Source organism: Drosophila biarmipes, chromosome X, assembly GCF_025231255.1.
Source record: "Drosophila biarmipes strain raj3 chromosome X, RU_DBia_V1.1, whole genome shotgun sequence".
Taxonomy (NCBI): Eukaryota; Metazoa; Arthropoda; class Insecta; order Diptera; family Drosophilidae; genus Drosophila; species Drosophila biarmipes.
The window spans coordinates 14,193,040-14,211,455 of NC_066611.1; the positions used below are offsets into that span (position 1 = coordinate 14,193,040).

Sequence of the window (18,416 nt, forward strand, 5' to 3'; positions counted from 1 at the left end):
TTCGAGGGGAAAAGTTCTTAAGTGTTTTTCCCCAGTCTGCGAGATTCACTTTCTGCGATTCCCAGAGATTCCGAGATTCTCCCCGTCTGTCTTCGCGCTGGCATTGTTGTATTTGCTTTTCAATTTTCAATTTCATCGTAGCAACCCTAAGAGCATGCAATTATATATGTACACTGTGCACACACCCACGCTTCGTGCACATATAGATATATAATTTTTCTTCCTCAGATTTCAATAAATGCCAACTGGAAGGGAGTTTTTGTGCACCCTGTGGCGTTGTTTATGATTTCTGTGCGAGTGGCGCACAATTTTTCAATAAGCAGTTGAAGCAAGATGATAAAAACCCATGAATCGGGTGGTTTTTTCATTCCACAAGCACCCTCTATCCGCTTTAAAGCATACTTTTCAGCTACTACATCTGCTTTTGATGCCATTACCCGAAAAAGCGGCAGTAAGAAAAGGTGGAGAGGGCCAAGGGTCAAGCATTTTATACTGATTTAATAATGCGGTCACAGGGGGGCGTGGCCACCGGGCTTGACCATCAAGGAAATGCAATTTATAGGAAGCACAGACGGGCTGGAAAAGCCAGTTGGCCAGACGAAAACGAGCGTTAAAGTTCCTTAACAGGCTGAAAGCCAACCGAAATTGGACAAAGGGAAAACTTAATAAAACTCTGAGATGGCGAAAGGAAAGCACAGCCAATGCAAGGAAAGCCGGGAGATAATGCACAAAGGTTGCCAAGGAGGCTGGCTGAAAAAGCTGGAGAAAGTATCCTTACAATGAGGGTACAGTGCGGTTCAGAGGGTTAAGACTTGAAAATTTTGGGAAAAATTAATATCTAATAAATAAATAAATTATTTGGTTTAAAAATAAATATAACAGCTTTTTTAAAACAAATAAAAAATATATTTTACTCTTTAAAAACCTATTTTTAGGCTTGATATAAGAGTTATATAGTAATTTTATACTAATACTATTGCTCTTGATTTTTTATATTTTCCTTTAATTTTTTACAATTCTTAGTTTCCTTAAATATAACTATTTTTTAGACTTTCGAATAATAATATTATAATATTAATATTAAAGAAAAATCGTATGTTTTTAGAGTTATTTTATTTTTCATAGAACAAAAGTTATAGTCTTTGTTAATCCCCCATATTTTTCTGCATAGTTTCCTACCGCACTGTACCCGCATGTGTGTGCCTCAGTGCCTGCATTTTATTGGCTCGCATTGACAAATTTCATTTGGGTGGCGAACAATAAAAAGGCGTAACGGCATTTGCAATTGACGACAGATCAGTTATATACGGACAGGTCCTATGTTAAATGGTACGTTATGTATTAAATATATACGTATATCCTCCATTTTATTACCATATATTATATGGAGGAATTTAAAGAAATGCATTAGATTAAGACCCAGGCCAGACGGTTGGATATGCTGGTAAGTATGTGGGTGTGCATCATGCCATGCCACATGCTCGTTCAACTGCGTTTGTTCACCTGTCACAATGGCTCTTCGTCAGCCATTTCCATTTCCTGCTGCACTTCCACACCCACTCACAGGCTCAAAAAGCTGGCCATGGCTTTTTGCAGGCTTTTAGCCATCGTCTGGCGAAACAAGGAAGGCCTAGAAATGCACACTCCAGTTCATTGACTCAAAAAGCGAGAGAAAAGTATGCCAGAAATGTGCAAGTGCATGGCTTAGGAAATACAAAGGATGTATTCCTTTGTTAATGTTAAAAGACCCCTATTTTTAATTTTAAAACTATATATATACTCTTTTTTAATAAAAGAAAATAATACAACATTTTTTTTTGATTTTTGGGACTTAAAGGAAAATATTTCCAAAGTAAATTTTTTTTTTCAAAATAAAAAGTAGTAAAGCTGTATATATACATTTTTCACATTTAAAAATTAAAGAAATGATTTTTTTTATATACATTTTTGTTTTTTGATTTTGAAAAAAAAATGTTTACATTGGAATTTTTTTTCTTTTTTTTAATAAGTTTAAGCATTAAATTCAAATTCTTTTAAAGTATTTTTTGTCTCAGTGTAATGACATAAGGAGTAAGGAAAGGCAGTGCCTTTGGTCTGGACACCGTAGATAATTACTCCATGAGGGGCCGGGTCCGGGTACGGGTCCGGGTCCAGGTTCGAATCCAGGTCCTCCTCCTCCCTAATTGCATTTCACTTGCACTTTTCCCACTCGCCAACAGACTGATGGATGCGGTTTGCTTTTCGATTCGTTCTGCTAGCCAACCGCAAAAGACAGTTAACGGTTTCATTTCCGTGTTTGTTGGCCATTGCATTTTCAATTACACAGCAACATATCTGTGGGTGCCCGTGGTTGGGTCACAGAATGTCGTAAATTTAAACGTTTTTATCGACCATTAAAATTGGGGAAGGGGCTAAAGGTCGGATATTAATTTCTTGGTCAAGGGGGGGAGAAGTCTCTTTATTCTACATATGGCTATTTAAATATTTCAAACTATATGATGATGTAAATATTTTTGAAAAACAAATCCTACTAACAAGGGAATTAAATTTATATTCTGATGACGAAAATAATCACGTTGAATTAATGTAAACGTGTTGTAAATTTTCAGAATATAAATACAATTGTTTTTGACAATTAAATATGAAGATGGATGGAGAGAGGTTTCTATATTCTTTATGTAATTTTTTTGTTAATTTTCTTATTTGCTTAAATATCAGGGAAAAGAAACACTAATAAAATTATTATTTTATTATGCTATTATTTAATTTTGTAAATATACCATTAAATTTTAAATAAATTAATACAACATCTATTGATCCCTAGCCACCTCAAAAATGTCCTTTAAACGTTTTCACTTTCTTTTTGCCATGGATATCCTCTGCACAAGCCCCTCCCACCAGCACTTTCCCATTCCCCCCGGTAATCATTTATCTCTTTGCATTTATTTTGCATTTAATTGCATGTAAATTATTGTGCATTGGGCAGCACATGGCGCCGAGTGTTCGCACCTCCTCCCCTCTTTGTTAGTCAGCTTTGACCTCCACCCCCGGTCCAATCTCTCCACCCATTCCCCTCGAGCGTTTCGCTCGATTCCCTGCGGCGTTGCAAATCAGACACACAACACACACTCCCGAAAATAACGATTCGTCGCATTTGCACCCATTTCCGGGATGCGATGCCCAATGCCCCATCTCCGCCGGCGAAGGTAACAACATTTCCGGTTTCCATTTCTCGCCGCGTGCCTTCGGGGCTGCATTTCTCGAAATGTCCGCAGTGTCCCGGCCACCGCCTCCTCGCTCCAGCTGCTCCCCCAGCTCCTGCTCCGATCTCGGCTCAATCACCATCTTCATCCTTGGCCAAGTCACCCCTTTTTTGGCCCCGAACAGACAATGCGCAACGTGTCGCAGCTGCTGACTGTCTGCCACCGAAACCCCACAACAAGACGCCCCCCTCCGCTGTCGCTTTCGCCCCGTCTCCTCGTCTGTTTGTGGTTTTGGCCATCGAATCGAAAGTGCAGCCGTTGCCAAGTGCCAAAACACGGCGAAAATATGGTTTACTATCAGTAAAACCATAAATAATAATTTAAGTACTACAAAAAAGAGTATTTTTCATAGTAGTAGTAGAAACAGTAGTAGTAGTAATAATAGTAGTAGAAATAGTAGTAGATATATATAGATATATATAGATATATACTAGAAGAGTAGTAGTAATAGTAGTATTTTCAAAACACTACTATGTATATGCTTAAATAATAAATAATAACTTTAAATAATTAATTTCTAGAAATTCCAGGTCGTTTTTTTCCTGTAGATTTAGCAGATTTAAAATAGTTTTTCCCAGTGCCGTGGCAGGATGTCTGGTTTCTGGTCGGCATAATCAGGTTTTGGCCCGCAAATAGACTCGTCGTCGCTCGTCGGACTCGCTGAAGCGCCAAGTCTAGTCTATAATCATCAAATCATGCCACAAATGCTATGCCCAGCAGCAAGTACATTGCAATGCCCCCTGACCTCTCCTTGGAGCTGTCTATCAATCATGACGCCATCAAAATGCTTGACAACAAATCTTGACTGCTTAATGGTCATGGACAACGAAATGTAATGGAACAGAAAGGCTGCCAAGCCAACTGCAGTCGAGTGGAATGGAGTGCAGCTGCCGGGGATCTGACTCGGGATCGGGAGTCCTGTGCCAGATGGCCAGCACTTAGAGGAGGCGGCGGGCTGGGTATGTGTAAGCCCCCGGAATGCAATGTGCATTGGCCGGATTAGATGTGGTGCTTGAGTGGCAGATTAGGCTGCTTCAAAGGTCCCGGATGACCGGAGCGATTTATTCAATTAGAGTGCAAGTGCAAGGCTTCGGGGCGGCTACATAAAATCTCCTCTTAAAAGAGATTTTCTTTGTCTCAGTAAAAATTAATATTTTACCGGGGGCATTATACCCTCAACAGTATTTTTCTGTAATAACTGGAACGATTTTTACTACTAATTTAATTAAAGTACTCATAAAGAACAGCTTTTTCATCTTTAAAACATTTTTGATTAAAAGACTACTTCTTTTGGAATATAAAATCAATTAAAAGAGGGCATTATTTCACTCTACAAATAAATATTTAATAAACTAGTTCTATAACTATAATATATTATAATAATATATAATATATATAATATATAATATATTTAAATGTAAAAGGGTTTCTAAGAAAAAGCATCTAGACTAATCCTATACAGAGAGGAGTGACAGGAATATTACTCTTAAAATGTTCTTAGATTGAGATAACTTTATCATTTTTTAAGAAATCTTTTATGAATTTTATTTTTAATTCTTTACAGCTTTTTCTGCCTTTGTCCGAAGTTTTCAATTTGCGTTATAACTAAATAACTTTTTCCCAATTTAACTTTCATACTCAGCGTATACTTGATATTCTCTAAACAGAGAAAACAGTTGCCTACTTTTTAGGGCCGCATGCAAATTTTTAAGCCAAAGAGCGAGGCCAGTGAAATTGAATACGGAACGGCATAATGACACCCATCCCCTTTGACCTTACCCCGCATCAAAATTCGACCCCCGTGGAAGCCCCAGGGGCGCCGTCTAATGAGTGTCGGCGGTTTCTGTGGTTCCGGCAAACAGAAAAAGGGAAGTGGGCCGAAAAAAACTTGCATAAAATAACCAAATTATGCCAAGGCAGGACTGCCAAACTGGACCTGCCATTATCCTGCCATTCGCTGCTCATTAGAAGGGGCCGGGAACAGGGGTCTCCAGGAGTGGTGGCCGCTCTGGCAGCCGGATCACATAATAAAAATCTCATATTTTATTGAAATTGGTAATGCGAGAGGAGCTCTGAGAGCTGGCATCGAAATGCAAAGTGAAACCCGGAGCAACGCCGCGGCCTGCGAGAAAGAGAAGGGGAGTGTGCGAGAGAAAGAGAGGGGAGTACAAGTGCAGAGGGAGACAGGACTAGTGGCTTCCTTTTCGCCCCTCTCAGCAAATTTCCCATTTGCATCTCGTTTATATTCATTTTGACGCTACAATTGTCTTTTCTGGAATTGTACTTGGAGATTTTCCAGGAATACCTTGGTATGCATTTAAACTACTCTTAATATAAATACTAGTAGCTATAATATATAGTACAAGAAACTGATTTAATATCATAATTGAAATCTAGGAAAAAACAAGTCAATCCCACAACATTTTATATGTAGAAATATGGTTTTTTAGGCTATTATAACTAATTAATAAATTAATTAAACCTTAATTAACAGCTTATATTATTTGTTACCTAAAACAAATTAGTAAAAACTAGTTTGAGTCCTTTCCCTATTGCCTTTATTGATGAGATTACAGTATTTTATAGTTATTTATACGATCATTTTAAAAATTGTATTTAAAAGCCTATCTCAAAATAATTTTATAATTATTTATATAATTTTAAATGATAATTAAATGGCTAAGAGTATTAGTTGTTAAAACTTTTTTATAAGAAACTAAACTAAAAAGCTTTATTTTACAATACACATTTCTTCTTTTCTGTGAAAATTTGCATAGAAAATTGAATTTGGCTGCAAAAGTCCAGTGTTTTGGTCTTTCTGCTGTGGAGCCACCCTAGACCATCCACCAAAGCCCAGCCACCCTAATCTGCTGGCATTTTCTGCCGCCTTATTTATGCGTTTTTCCTCCTCCCTTTTTCCCTGCCCCCGCTTTTCCTCCCGCTTTTCACCTGCCAATGGCCTCGGTAAGCGGATTTCGCTTTGCAGTTCAAGAGTCGTGGCTTTGGGTTTCCCTTCAGAATCCAACGCACTCGTGCACTCCTCTGTGAGAGCTTTCCACTGCCGCCTTAAGCTGATTTCCCTTTATTTCCGTTCGACTCATGAGCCCCAGACTTTTCATCATTGGCCGCCGGACAGGAGCTGCGCCTCCCGCTTTTCCTACCATTTCCCTCCTCATTTTCCCGTCGCCAGCGGGACACAGTGCATTAAACTCATTTGGCAAACGGCTTTCAATTATAATTTTTGTTAATAATTCATTAGGCAAATGTGTTGCCGAAATGCAGTCGGACACACTTGCAACCATCCTTGGGTGCTCCCCGAGGGGCGAATGCGCCATGTGCGACGCAAGAGTGACGCAGAGGTAGTGGAGAAAGGATGTTAGGGCAGCTGTCACAAAAAAGTTTTCACTTTTTATGAGGCTTATATATACCAAAAATATTCGGGTGCAAACGGGGTTGCTGTCGCTGTAAGTGTTGAAATTTAACTTGCTTATAAAGGGTTGCCAAGTTAATAATAGGTAAATGTGTTTAACACCTGTTTAGCTTAGGAAGCAGTTGCCATAAATAATAGTAAGGCCTTAAATTTACAAAGAAAATTATAATTATTATACAATTTTAATGATTTTTGGATAATTTTACATTGTATTGAAATTTATTAATATTTTGAATTAAAAAAAATATTAAGCTCAAACAATTATTATTTAAAAGTGATTTTGAACATATATATTTTTAAAGAATTTTATATATATATATATTTGAATTATGTATAATATATCTAATTTAATGACATTAATTACAATGATATAAAATAACATATATTTGAAATATTTTTTATTAAATTTTAAGTTATTTAAGAAAAAGGTGTGATAAAATGTTGGAATATATTTTAACCAGTTTTGTATACCTTTTTATTTTCTTATCTATAAGATAAGTTTTAGGCAGCTATTTTTAAGTTATTGAATATCATTTTGAAGGTCAGATGGTTAATGTAAAATTAAGAAAGGATTTATCCCTAAATTTATGGCGTTCTCCAAAGGACTGTACATTATATTATTTAAAAAAAAAATAATACTATTTATTTCAAATGCATCTCGTGCGTCTAATTTTTTAAAATCTAACATTTAAAATCTTAAATCCGTGCAATTAAGGCACATTTTATAATCGTTTTAAATACGAGGAGAGCCAGTGGTTAGTTGGCATTGAAGGTGGCTTTAAGGCCGACAAGCTGCGTATAAACACGTCAATAAATGCGACATCCTGTGGCTCCTGCCGCCCGCTCCTCCTCCTGCTCCATCATCTCTGGACTGGACTGCGGCTGTGGCGTTTCCCTCTTGGCTTGCCATGTGGTTGCTAATATAATTTTGGACACACTCGCACTGGGGAAGGAGGGGGCAGCACCCAAATCGAACTGGAGAGGCCGGACTCGTCCTGGACATCCGCCCATCCTGCGGCTGTCTGCTTTCCCTTATCGCCTCATCAGCTGGCTAACTGACTGACTCTCCTCTGTGCCTGTTGTTGATGGCCATTTGCCACCCAATGGGACTCCAGCTCCAGCTTCGGCTCCATCTCCTGGTCTTGGCATGGCACCCACCTGCCCCTGCCTCGATGGCCATGTGCCCGGGTGATAAATAAAAACTGTCTGCGCCTATGTGGCTACTGTTTGAATGTATGTACCATCATTCTTGTCTTTTTTTCTCGATTTTTTTTTTAACATTGTCTGACTTTTTGCCATGTAAGCTGAGACCAAAAAATAAACACCACCCCCCCCACCAAGCCAGATGAAATGTCATTGAAACACATGCCAAACAAAGGCTGCAACCGAAAAAATTCAATTTCACTGTGTTCCGCATTTGCACACCACTTTCCCCCTCCTTCCAGATTTTTCGTCAATTTTTTTTTTGACCAAAAGCATTGGCCATTTAAGGATGTCAATGTGGATTGGCCCAAAGCGAGTGGGCGTGGCAGCTTAACATGTTCATTTTGGCCCGCTCGGCCATGAATTCATAAATCAAACGCAAGGCGTCAATAAAGCAGCCAAAAAATAGTTCAAGAGCCGTGGCAAAACAAACACACAGGCTTCGTTGCGGGGATCAAAGGATGTTTGCCTTTCCCCAAATCAAACTCATATCGCTGGAATGCCAAATCAATAAAAAAAAGAGAGAAAGTGCGCTCTGAATGAATCGATTACCATGAATGCGGAGGGAATTTCAGATGTGTTGCACACTTTTTTTTTGGGCGCCAAAAGATTACGCGAATTGAGATTCCAACTGTCGGCGGGGAAAGCTTAGTTTTGCGCCATATGGATTCTGCATTTAAAACGCGCTTAATATTGCCAGAAAAACAGCAACATGAGGGATTAAAAAATATTCGAGTGCGGTAAAAAAAATCATCAAAGAAAAATAGAAACATGGGAAATACAAATAAATTTATGGAAACATTGATAATAGTAAAATAAATCTTGTTTATGTGTATACTTGGGAAGTTAGTACCCAAATATTACTTATAATTGTATATATTTTATACCTATTTATTTTAAAATGCAAATAAATCCTTTCTTAAAGAATGCTCTTGTTAAAAAAAATTAAATGTTCTTTTTTTCAAGAAATTATTAATATAAATATATTTATGTAAGTTTATTTATAGCCTGGGAATGTATTTAAATCCTTTATTTTATCGTGTAAATAAATATAGTATTATATGATATAAATAAATCCATTAATTTATGATGTAAATAAATCCTTTATTTTATGTAAATTGGCAAATTTATATCAACAAAGACTTTAAAAACCTTTCCAATTTATAAATAAATTTTAAAAATATAAAAAAATTGGATATTTATTTATTATTACTTAAAAACCGAATCAAAAATGAAGTTTCCATTTTGAAGAACTAAGAGAGATAAACGTATAATATTTCTATAATTTTACAAACATTTTCTTTTATATTTTGGCAATTTATATAATAATCAGACCATTTATATATGATGTAAATCTATAAATTTATACCCTAAATCTACAAATAAACGTGTAGTTATCTCATCTTAAAGGCTTTGGACTATATCCTTTATAACTCGTTAAGTACAGCCCTAAATCCCTTAAATCTTAGGCCTTTGGAGCTGATGAGGCAGCCCAACCTTGGGCCAGAGGGTCATCAAATAGCCATCGCTCACTGTACAGGTGACGAGCGCTAATGATGTCGCGACTGAGCCACTGGCCCCCAGCCCAATCCAATCACCTCCCTCCTCGGCCGATTACCCAGACATTAAATGCTTGCCCCAGCTGTTGACCAACTCCCACTCATCGTTCGGTCCATAAAGCATCGACATTTGCTGCTAATTACATTCTGTGGTCGGCATAACAAATCCCGGGGCAAAATCGGTGGAAAAAAATGGGTATATGCGATCCGGGTGCGGGGGAAATGGCAATGGAAATGCGAGACATACGCCGCACATGTGACCCACCACGCAGATTTATGATTGATGGGGGCAGTCGGAGGTGAAAGGTATCCACGGGGTGGCGGGTGGTAGAAGAAAAAAAATCACGAGAGATGTGCAAACAAAGCGGGGAAAAAATCTGTTAAACTTTGGATGCGATACGAGGCGAGTAATTAAAATACCAGGCAGGCAAAATGGATGGCACTTCCTTCACAGCCACATGGCGCCACAATGCACTGTGTCCAGTTCGAGCATATTGATTGATTTTTAATTACAAACTACGCATACATACGTACGGCCAGCGAATCCGATTGCAAACCCAATGGCTGGGGGCTGGGGGACTACTTCAATTTCAATTAAATGGCTTTTTATTAAACGCATAAACAATGGCCAGGGAGGAGTGCGTCGGCGAGGTCCTGCATCCTAATGGGGATTTAAGGACTTTTCCGAAGCGTTCGCCGTATAATTGAGGCAGCACACCGATGCTACCAACGACGTACTTTTGCTGCCGTTGACGCATGCAATTAGCAATCGATGGAAAAAGGAGCATCCAGCGGGTGGGAAAGGGGCGGAAAGGGGCCGGAGTGGGGCAGAGGCACGCTGGAAAAGGGGGGCGGGGCATGTGGCAGGTGGAACTGCAGACAATTTCCGAGGCACGACGGCACTGAAAGAGCAGGCAGCAAAATGCAAAAGTTGGCGAAAAACTTTGTACACCCCGCAAGAGCCCTTTACACTGCAAGAAATTAGGTAGAGAACACCCAAATAATTTAAATTTCTTCAAAGAGAAATATTCATTGATGAAAAAAAATTTTTAATTTGATAAACCTATTGGAAATCTTCTCACTTTCAGATATATAATACTACTTTTAAAAAAATATTTGAACTTGATAAACCTATTGGGTAGTTTGTACTTGCAAATATATAATACTATTTTAGATAGATAACTTATATTTATATCATATCTATAAAGATTAGATGTCATACCATTTAGGGACCTTCTTTTTAATGATTAAAATTGCTTATTTGAAAAAAAAGTATTTTCTGAACATCATTTTGGGCCTTATTTAGCTCAAAACCCTCAACTAAAGTCAATGTTCTGGTTAAATTTAACGGTCGGTTAATAAAAAAATTGCAATCTTTTTATTTTTAAGGTTTGTCAATCACCTGAAAACAGAAACTACAGATTGAGAAAACGACTTTAAGTTTACAAACATTTAAAGCTAACTTTATCTGTCAAATAACAAACTAAAACTTTAACATGACATTGAGAAATTGAGCATGACTCGAAATCAGAGTTGTTACCCGCATAATTTAAGTCGTAAATTACTGCATGTTTTTTTCAGTGTCGCAGAGGGAGAGGTTGCAAATTGAAGTGGTCTTTTGCAAGAGGAAAACGGGCCGACGTTGCAATCAATGAGCCATTGTTACGGCGCGTTCGACGATTGAAAATTGCTAAGCTGGCAGTAAAAATCAAGGGAACCAGGGAAAATGCTCCACATTCATGGAAATAAAGAATGTGCGTGCCGTTTCCGATTTCCCTACTATTGTAGGTTCCACAAAGTACCATACTTCACGTATTGTTTTTGAAAATTTCCCCTTTTGAACTTGTAAACAATTTCTCAATAAAGGAAGTAATTAATTGATTTGTCATTTAGAAGTTTTGTAAAGGTAGCCCCAACTTTTTTGATAATTCTTGGTAATTAAAAATACTGTCGCTTTTCTACAAGAGTTGAGAGTACAGATTGAACAATGTGAGAAAAAACCTGAAAGAGGGAGGCAAATATTTTGCGACCTTAATGAGTTTCCTGCCAATCGGCGAACACGTGATAATTGCTGGCTCAGTCTGCAAGTTGAAGTTGGAGCGGGACTTGGCCTTATTGAATCTGTACAATTTGTTGGACATTCCATTATGTTCTCTGTTATCCTCCGTCCTGGCTTTTGACCATTACCTGTTCTACTCTATCTGCCAGTTCCACCGGCTTCTCGTAATTTCAATTGTCTATGCAAAGGGCTTTGAATCGCAAATGGTCAGCCCACTCTTACTGCACTGCGAGAAATTATATAGTATTGATTGATATAATTTATTTCGGGGTTATATCATAAAATATTAGTTTTCAATTCACCTTTCTTGGCGCCTAAAAGTATGCAATGATATATTTTATATTTAACTGAGCAATGAATTTATCCGCTGCATACTTTCAGACACCTTTGTCTACATTTTAAAGTGATTTTAGGAGCCCAAGCTACCGGCCTATCAGCCTCCTGCCCTCTTTATCGAAGGTAATGGAAAGGCTGATAGCTTCCCGACTTATAATACACCTAGAAGACAATGATACTATCCCAATGCACCAATTCGGATTCAGAGCCGGCCACAGTACGATTGAGCAATTGCACCGTGTAGTCAATCACATCCTGAAGGCCTACGACAATAAAGAATACTGCAACGGCATCTTTCTTGACATACAACAGGCATTTGATAGAGTTTGGATCCCGGGACTACTAGCCAAAGTCAAAACAGCGCTGCCAGCCAACCTGTTTGAGCTCATCAGATCGTTTCTCACAAACAGAGATTTTTGCGTCCAGTCCAGAGACGCAATCTCTGCAAATGTTGCCATTACAGCTGGCGTTCCCCAAGGAAGCGTCTTAGGACCGGTACTGTACTCCATCTTTACAGCAGACATCCCCAAGCCAAGCTATGAAGAAATGACCTACGACAACAGCAAAATGCTGCTGGCCAGCTTCGCTGACGACGTCTGCTTTCTCAGCTCCTCGAACAGTGAGACCGAGTCTTCACAAACGCTGCAAACCTACCTCAACGAATTCGAGAAATGGGCCACGGCGAACAATATCAAAATCAACGAAAGCAAATGCGTAAACGTTTGCTTTACGTTACGCCGAAAAACAACTCCGGTGGTCCACATTAATAATGTGGACATAGAGCAAGCGACTAAGGCGAAATACCTAGGCCTCACACTGGACAAACGCCTAACCTTCCGAGAACATATTGCCAGAGTCGTCAAAATGTGCAACCTAAAGCGGAACCAATTATTCTGGATGCTAAACAAGAAAAGCAAACTATCTCTAAGATGCAAGCGGCACATTTATCAACAAATCATCGCACCAACTTGGAGATATGGAATCCAAATTTGGGGAGTGGCGGCTGCGTCCCACCGAAAACGTTTCCAAACCGTCCAGAACAAAACATTAAGACAAATCACTGGCTGTGAGTGGTTCGTTAGCGGCCAAACGCTTCACAATGACCTAAACCTGAGTCTTGTTGAAGACCAAATATCGTTCTTCTCAAGCAGGTACAACGACCGTCTAACTGCCCACCGTAATCGTCTAGCCCGGAGATTACAGGGGGCTATCCCAATTCGCAGGCTCAAAAGAAGACATTTTGGGCTGCTCCTAAGAGACTAATATGAATATATTATTTACTTGAAACTAGTCGTAATTTGATCTACTCCTATATACCAAGTTGAAAACTAATTATAATTTATAATTAAGAGATTATTTACTTAAGAAAACATTTAGGTTAAAGGCTTTAATTAGATCTGTTCCTGGATTATATTAAATAAAGATGTTAATTAAAAAAAAAAAAAAAAAAAAAAAAAAAAAAAAAAAGGAGCCCAAGCCTAGAATTTCATTCTTTAATCCCTTATTTTTAGATAGTTTTATTTCCCGCAGTGCAGACTCCAGGTCCTGGATCATCTACAGTCCGGCCTGTGCTCCTTTTTATCAATCCCTGCCTGCTGACCATTGCCGGCTTGGCTTTTGTTTTTGTCGCCTTTTGTGAATGGGTGCTCGTTTCTCGTTCCTCATACTAGTTATGTCCAGGGGTTCTTCATCCATTCCCATCGCTCTTTTCTACGGCCCCATTGTCTACCATTTGCTGCTCGAGTCAGATAAATTTCAATGAATTTGCTAACGCAGCAGAGTCCTGTATCTAGTGCTCGTTTTCGTCCTGTGGTCCTGGCCCTGTTCCTGGCCCTGTTCCTGGCTACATTTCTTTGTTTATCTTTATACATTTACAATTAAAAGGGCTTGGCATTGTTGTCCTGTCGTAATATTAATGAATCTTCCCCTGCCACGTGTGCGAATGTGTTTCTGCTGGCCACGCAGGACGTCGCAGGACCCGCTGCTCGTTAATTGATTGCAATTTGTATATGTAAATTTTGCACCGAATGAATGAGTCCCCAATTGTTTTTTTCCCTCGTATCATTTTTTTTTTTGGTTCGTTTTCGTTTGTGTTTTCTGCCCTCATTGTTGTGCAAATTTGTGCGGTCACATGTGTTTGTTAATTTACCGCACCCTCGTGCGTTGCGCGATTCACCAAATTGCCTTATTAAGCTAAATCAATAAATTAATAATTATCGCCGCGACACTCACCCCCTCCTCCTTGCCCTGGAGCAGATGCACGGCCCCGGATCGCTGGATGCCGGGCAGGAACCACATCGGATGGGTGACCAGGAGGCGCTCCATGAGCCCCAGGTCGCAGGGCGGCGAATTGTCGCTGGAGTCGCGGCTGCTCTCCTCGCCCTCGTCCTCGTCCTCCGCCTCCACGGGCTCCTCCTCGTCGTCCTCGCTGGACGTCTCGCCCTCGGCCAGGATGCCGCCCTCCGAACTGGACACCAGGGATGTGCGCGACTGCAAAGGGCAGAAAGATGGGAAAACATTAGTAAGGTTCCAATTGAAACAGTTAACCAAAAGTGTGGAGACTTTTTCAAAACTCAACTGTTTTTTGAATTTATCTGTGGTTTCGTATACTTAATATTTATCTACACATAGGAATATATATCTATACTGGAACTTTATTACTAAGAATTTGCACCTTCAGCTCTACAACTATAGTCTTGTCTACCATTAATATAATAATATAATATAAATTCCATGGAACAGTCCGTTTTTATCAAGAAAATCTAAGTAAATATGATTTTAAGAACTTTTTAACTTGAAAGAAAAATAAGGTTAAATGAACTTTACAAGTTCACCTTTCAAAATTTTAATTCCCAACAATTTTGTAATTTTTTTAACAAAGATATAAGCAAACCAATAAATTAGTCTTTAGCGACATTTTTGCATATTTATCAGTATTTCAAAAAGTAGGCACTACAAAAATTATGAACAATGTGTCTAAAAGTATGCAACAATATATCGCCAATTTGAAATTACTGCTTTTTTTTTTTATTTATTTAATTAACATCTTTATTTAATATAATCCAGGAACAGATCTAATTAAAGCCTTTAACCTAAATGTTTTCTTAAGTAAATAATCTCTTAATTATAAATTATAATTAGTTTTCAACTTGGTATATAGGAGTAGATCAAATTACGACTAGTTTCAAGTAAATAATATATTCATATTAGTCTCTTAGGAGCAGCCCAAAATGTCTTCTTTTGAGCCTGCGAATTGGGATAGCCCCCTGTAATCTCCGGGCTAGACGATTACGGTGGGCAGTTAGACGGTCGTTGTACCTGCTTGAGAAGAACGATATTTGGTCTTCAACAAGACTCAGGTTTAGGTCATTGTGAAGCGTTTGGCCGCTAACGAACCACTCACAGCCAGTGATTTGTCTTAATTAAATTACTGCTAAGTACACTGAATATTTTTTTTTTTATACTTTAAGATACTCCCAAATTTCGTGCACCTTTAATCCTGTCTAAACTACAACATTAAAGCCACTAAAATATATTATATATATTTGGTCAATGCCTCCAATTTCAAAGATTGTTATATTTTCTTACTACCCTAATTTACTAAACCTCTTCCTAGATATGAAGCTTCAATTTAGGCTAATGCCCAACATTAGAGCCAACAAAAGAGGGCCCAGTGAGAAGAAAACTTCCTGAGCAGCTGCTGGAACACACGGAGCAGCCCACACTTGACCAAGTTCAGAAGGACCCCGTTCTCCGCAGATGGAAAACTGAAAAACTGGAAAACTGGCAGAACTCAGAGATGAATCTCCGACACTTGACACATTGCCTGCGGCCATAATTCTGTAATCTCCATCAGTGCGAGTGCAATTCCATGTCGTGATATTTTTGTAGAATGGCTCCAAGCTCAACATTAAAGCTATGCTGTGCTGTGCTGTGCTACGCCTATCGAGAATTTTCCAGAGCACTGAAAACCGAGTGCCAGAGAGAGAGAGAAAGAGATTTTTAAGGGAATTTTCCCCGCAGGCAGGGTTTTCAGGGCAAACAAAGCGAAACAAAACACACACAAAAATTCTATGGCAGCAGAAGTATGCGAAAGCAGTCGCGTTGTAGGCGTTTTTAATTGAAAATTGCCAAGGGCTGGCTTTGAAGTTCCTTCTCTGTATTTTCCACCAGCGAGCGAGTGAGGGCTTGTGTGTGTAGCATACTTTTCAGCACCGGGCTGTGGAGGCTGTTCGGGGGTTTGTGCATGCTAAGTAAGTACACGAGTGTGTCACCCTCTGTCAGAATGACGATGACGATGTTTACCAACTGTTAGCTATGCCCAAATTGATCCCAAAGCGAATCCTTATGCATTTGGAAATTATACGAAAATGTAGGTAGGGTAGGTTGGGGCAAAATGGAGACCAGTACGTGGAAAGTCCTGGGAAAATCTAATAAATCTAAGCCAATTTGATGTATTTTTAATTTTAAAAAATAAATAAAAGATAGTTTAAAAAATCTTTATGTTTAATAAATTGAAACATTTTACATTGGTATTTTTGTTTTGTTCAAAATTAATAAAATAAAGTTATCTGGTAAAATGTTTTATAAATATACTTAAAGCAAAGTTTATACAACTTTAACGATATATATTTCCCTGATTTACTGCCATGTTGCTAAGCATAATTTATATTCCTTAAAAATGAATTTCCCTTATTTACTGTCAAATTGAAGTCACCTAATATAACATTTTATTAAACATACTTAGAGCTATGTTTGTATTCCTTTAAAAAATATATTTCCTTGATTTATTGCCCTGTTCCAAAGCATAGTTTATTTACCCTTAAAAAGTATTTCCCTTACTTACTGGCATTTTCGTAATTAAAATGATTTCTAAAACGTTGCATTCATTTTTGGAAATCCATTAAAGTGCCCCCTGATATTCGCACTGCTGGCTGCGTTTAATTTAAAATGTTAAAATGCTTAATAATCCCTTCATTAGAGGATGGAACCGGCGAGCCAGGCCATCGAAGCGTGTTTTGGCTTTGGAAAAAAGTCGAGTGGTTGTCACCCCTTCAAATGCGACTCGTTACCACTAACAACGTCATGGATCCATGTTGCCTTTTTCTGTTCTTCAGCCATTTTTTTCTGATTTTCTGATTCAGGGAAACTTGCTCGAGTGGCGGCAAGTGTCAAATTAGGTTGCCCGGCTCACCTTTTCCCCAGATATTCATCATCGCCAGCCAGATGCATATCTCTCTATTGCTTTAGTATATTTGAATTTGAATAACGCTCCGGCGGCGAATTTTAATTTTTTGATGTCATTTATTAAACGGGTTGCCGCTGTGGGCGTGAGAGATCAGGTTTCACTCCGTTGTCCCTTCTTTGACGCATTAATCATACGCCGAGTTGACAATGGCAGCAGGAAATAAAACCTAGAAGCTGCCACAGACATTCAGACAGAGGTCTTAAGACAAACGCAATGAAATGGAAATGCAAAATGTTCGTCTGTTTATTTGCCAACCATTTAAATGCGAGTAATATTGAGAGGGGGAGCCTTATAAAAAAAAAAAAAAACAAGGGAACATCAGACAGATGATGGCTGCGAGGAAAGGAGGGAGAAAAAAAAATGGAAAATTGCGCAAATCCCTTGAAGAAATGTTTGAAATTTTTCACTGCTCACAGCGGGCAGCCCCAAAAGAACCCGGCGAAATTGTTGCAAAATTATGCTTAAATCAAAAATCACAGCAGCGGCAAAAGAAGCGCGTGCACTGCAGGCGACCAGAAAAAGCGAAAAAGGGACGACTGAGCTCGGGCAACCCTTGTGTATCCTGGCTGTCCTGGCTGTCCTGGCTGTCCTGGCTGTCCCGGCCGTATCCTGGGCATCCCGGCCATATCCGCGGAGGCGGGGCGAGGTGACTGCGAATGCTGCGCATATTTTATACCCTGCATTAGGTCTTAAGTATTGCTTATTACGTCAGCGGCTGGGTCCCTTTTTCGGTTTTTATTCGCTCGCCCGGGAGCCCAAACTATTTGAAAGTGGTCGAGCTTACGAGGGGGTTAATGTGGGCGCCACCTAATGATGCTCATTTAAGGGACAGCTCAGGCGGGGCAAAAATGTTGAGCAACTTAAAGGGGAAACTTCAATGCATCCATTCGGAATTTTCTAGTTTCATATAAAACATATATTGAGATTATTAAGGACGAGGCTTATGCTTATGTATTCCGAATTTTGTTTTTAAATATAACCTTATATTTAAATTTTTAGATTATTTAAACTCTGAGAAGAAACTAAGATAAATTGATGGGAAAAATCCATAGTAAAGTACTCATTATTATATTATTCATCACATCTTTTTACCAACATCTTTAAGAGCACATTACTTATACTAGAAATAAAGCCCCCAGACACATTCCCCATCGACAGGGCAACGTAAATTGGTCGCATCGAAGGCAAACACGAGCATCTTCTATTTCAAACAACGTATTTTGATATGCCCTCTCCCGCTTCCTGCGCTCTAATGCGATACTTATTAAGTTAGCCCAGAGTTCCCCCAGTTCGAATATTATAGCTATCTGCCCAGATC

The 18,416-nt window shown here is 38.9% G+C and overlaps 1 protein-coding gene across 10 annotated transcripts in view; it reads right to left on the reverse strand.

Annotated features, from left to right (window-relative positions):
- The window catches only part of LOC108025720 (protein sprint), a 120,279-nt gene that overhangs the window by 11,128 nt on the left and 90,735 nt on the right, over nt 1-18,416 (reverse strand). For all 10 annotated transcript variants that reach the window (XM_017096282.3, XM_050889413.1, XM_050889414.1 and 7 more), the window contains one exon: nt 14,083-14,340. In XM_017096282.3, the coding sequence (XP_016951771.1) occupies nt 14,083-14,340 (258 nt within the window). The remainder of the gene's footprint in view (nt 1-14,082; nt 14,341-18,416) is intronic.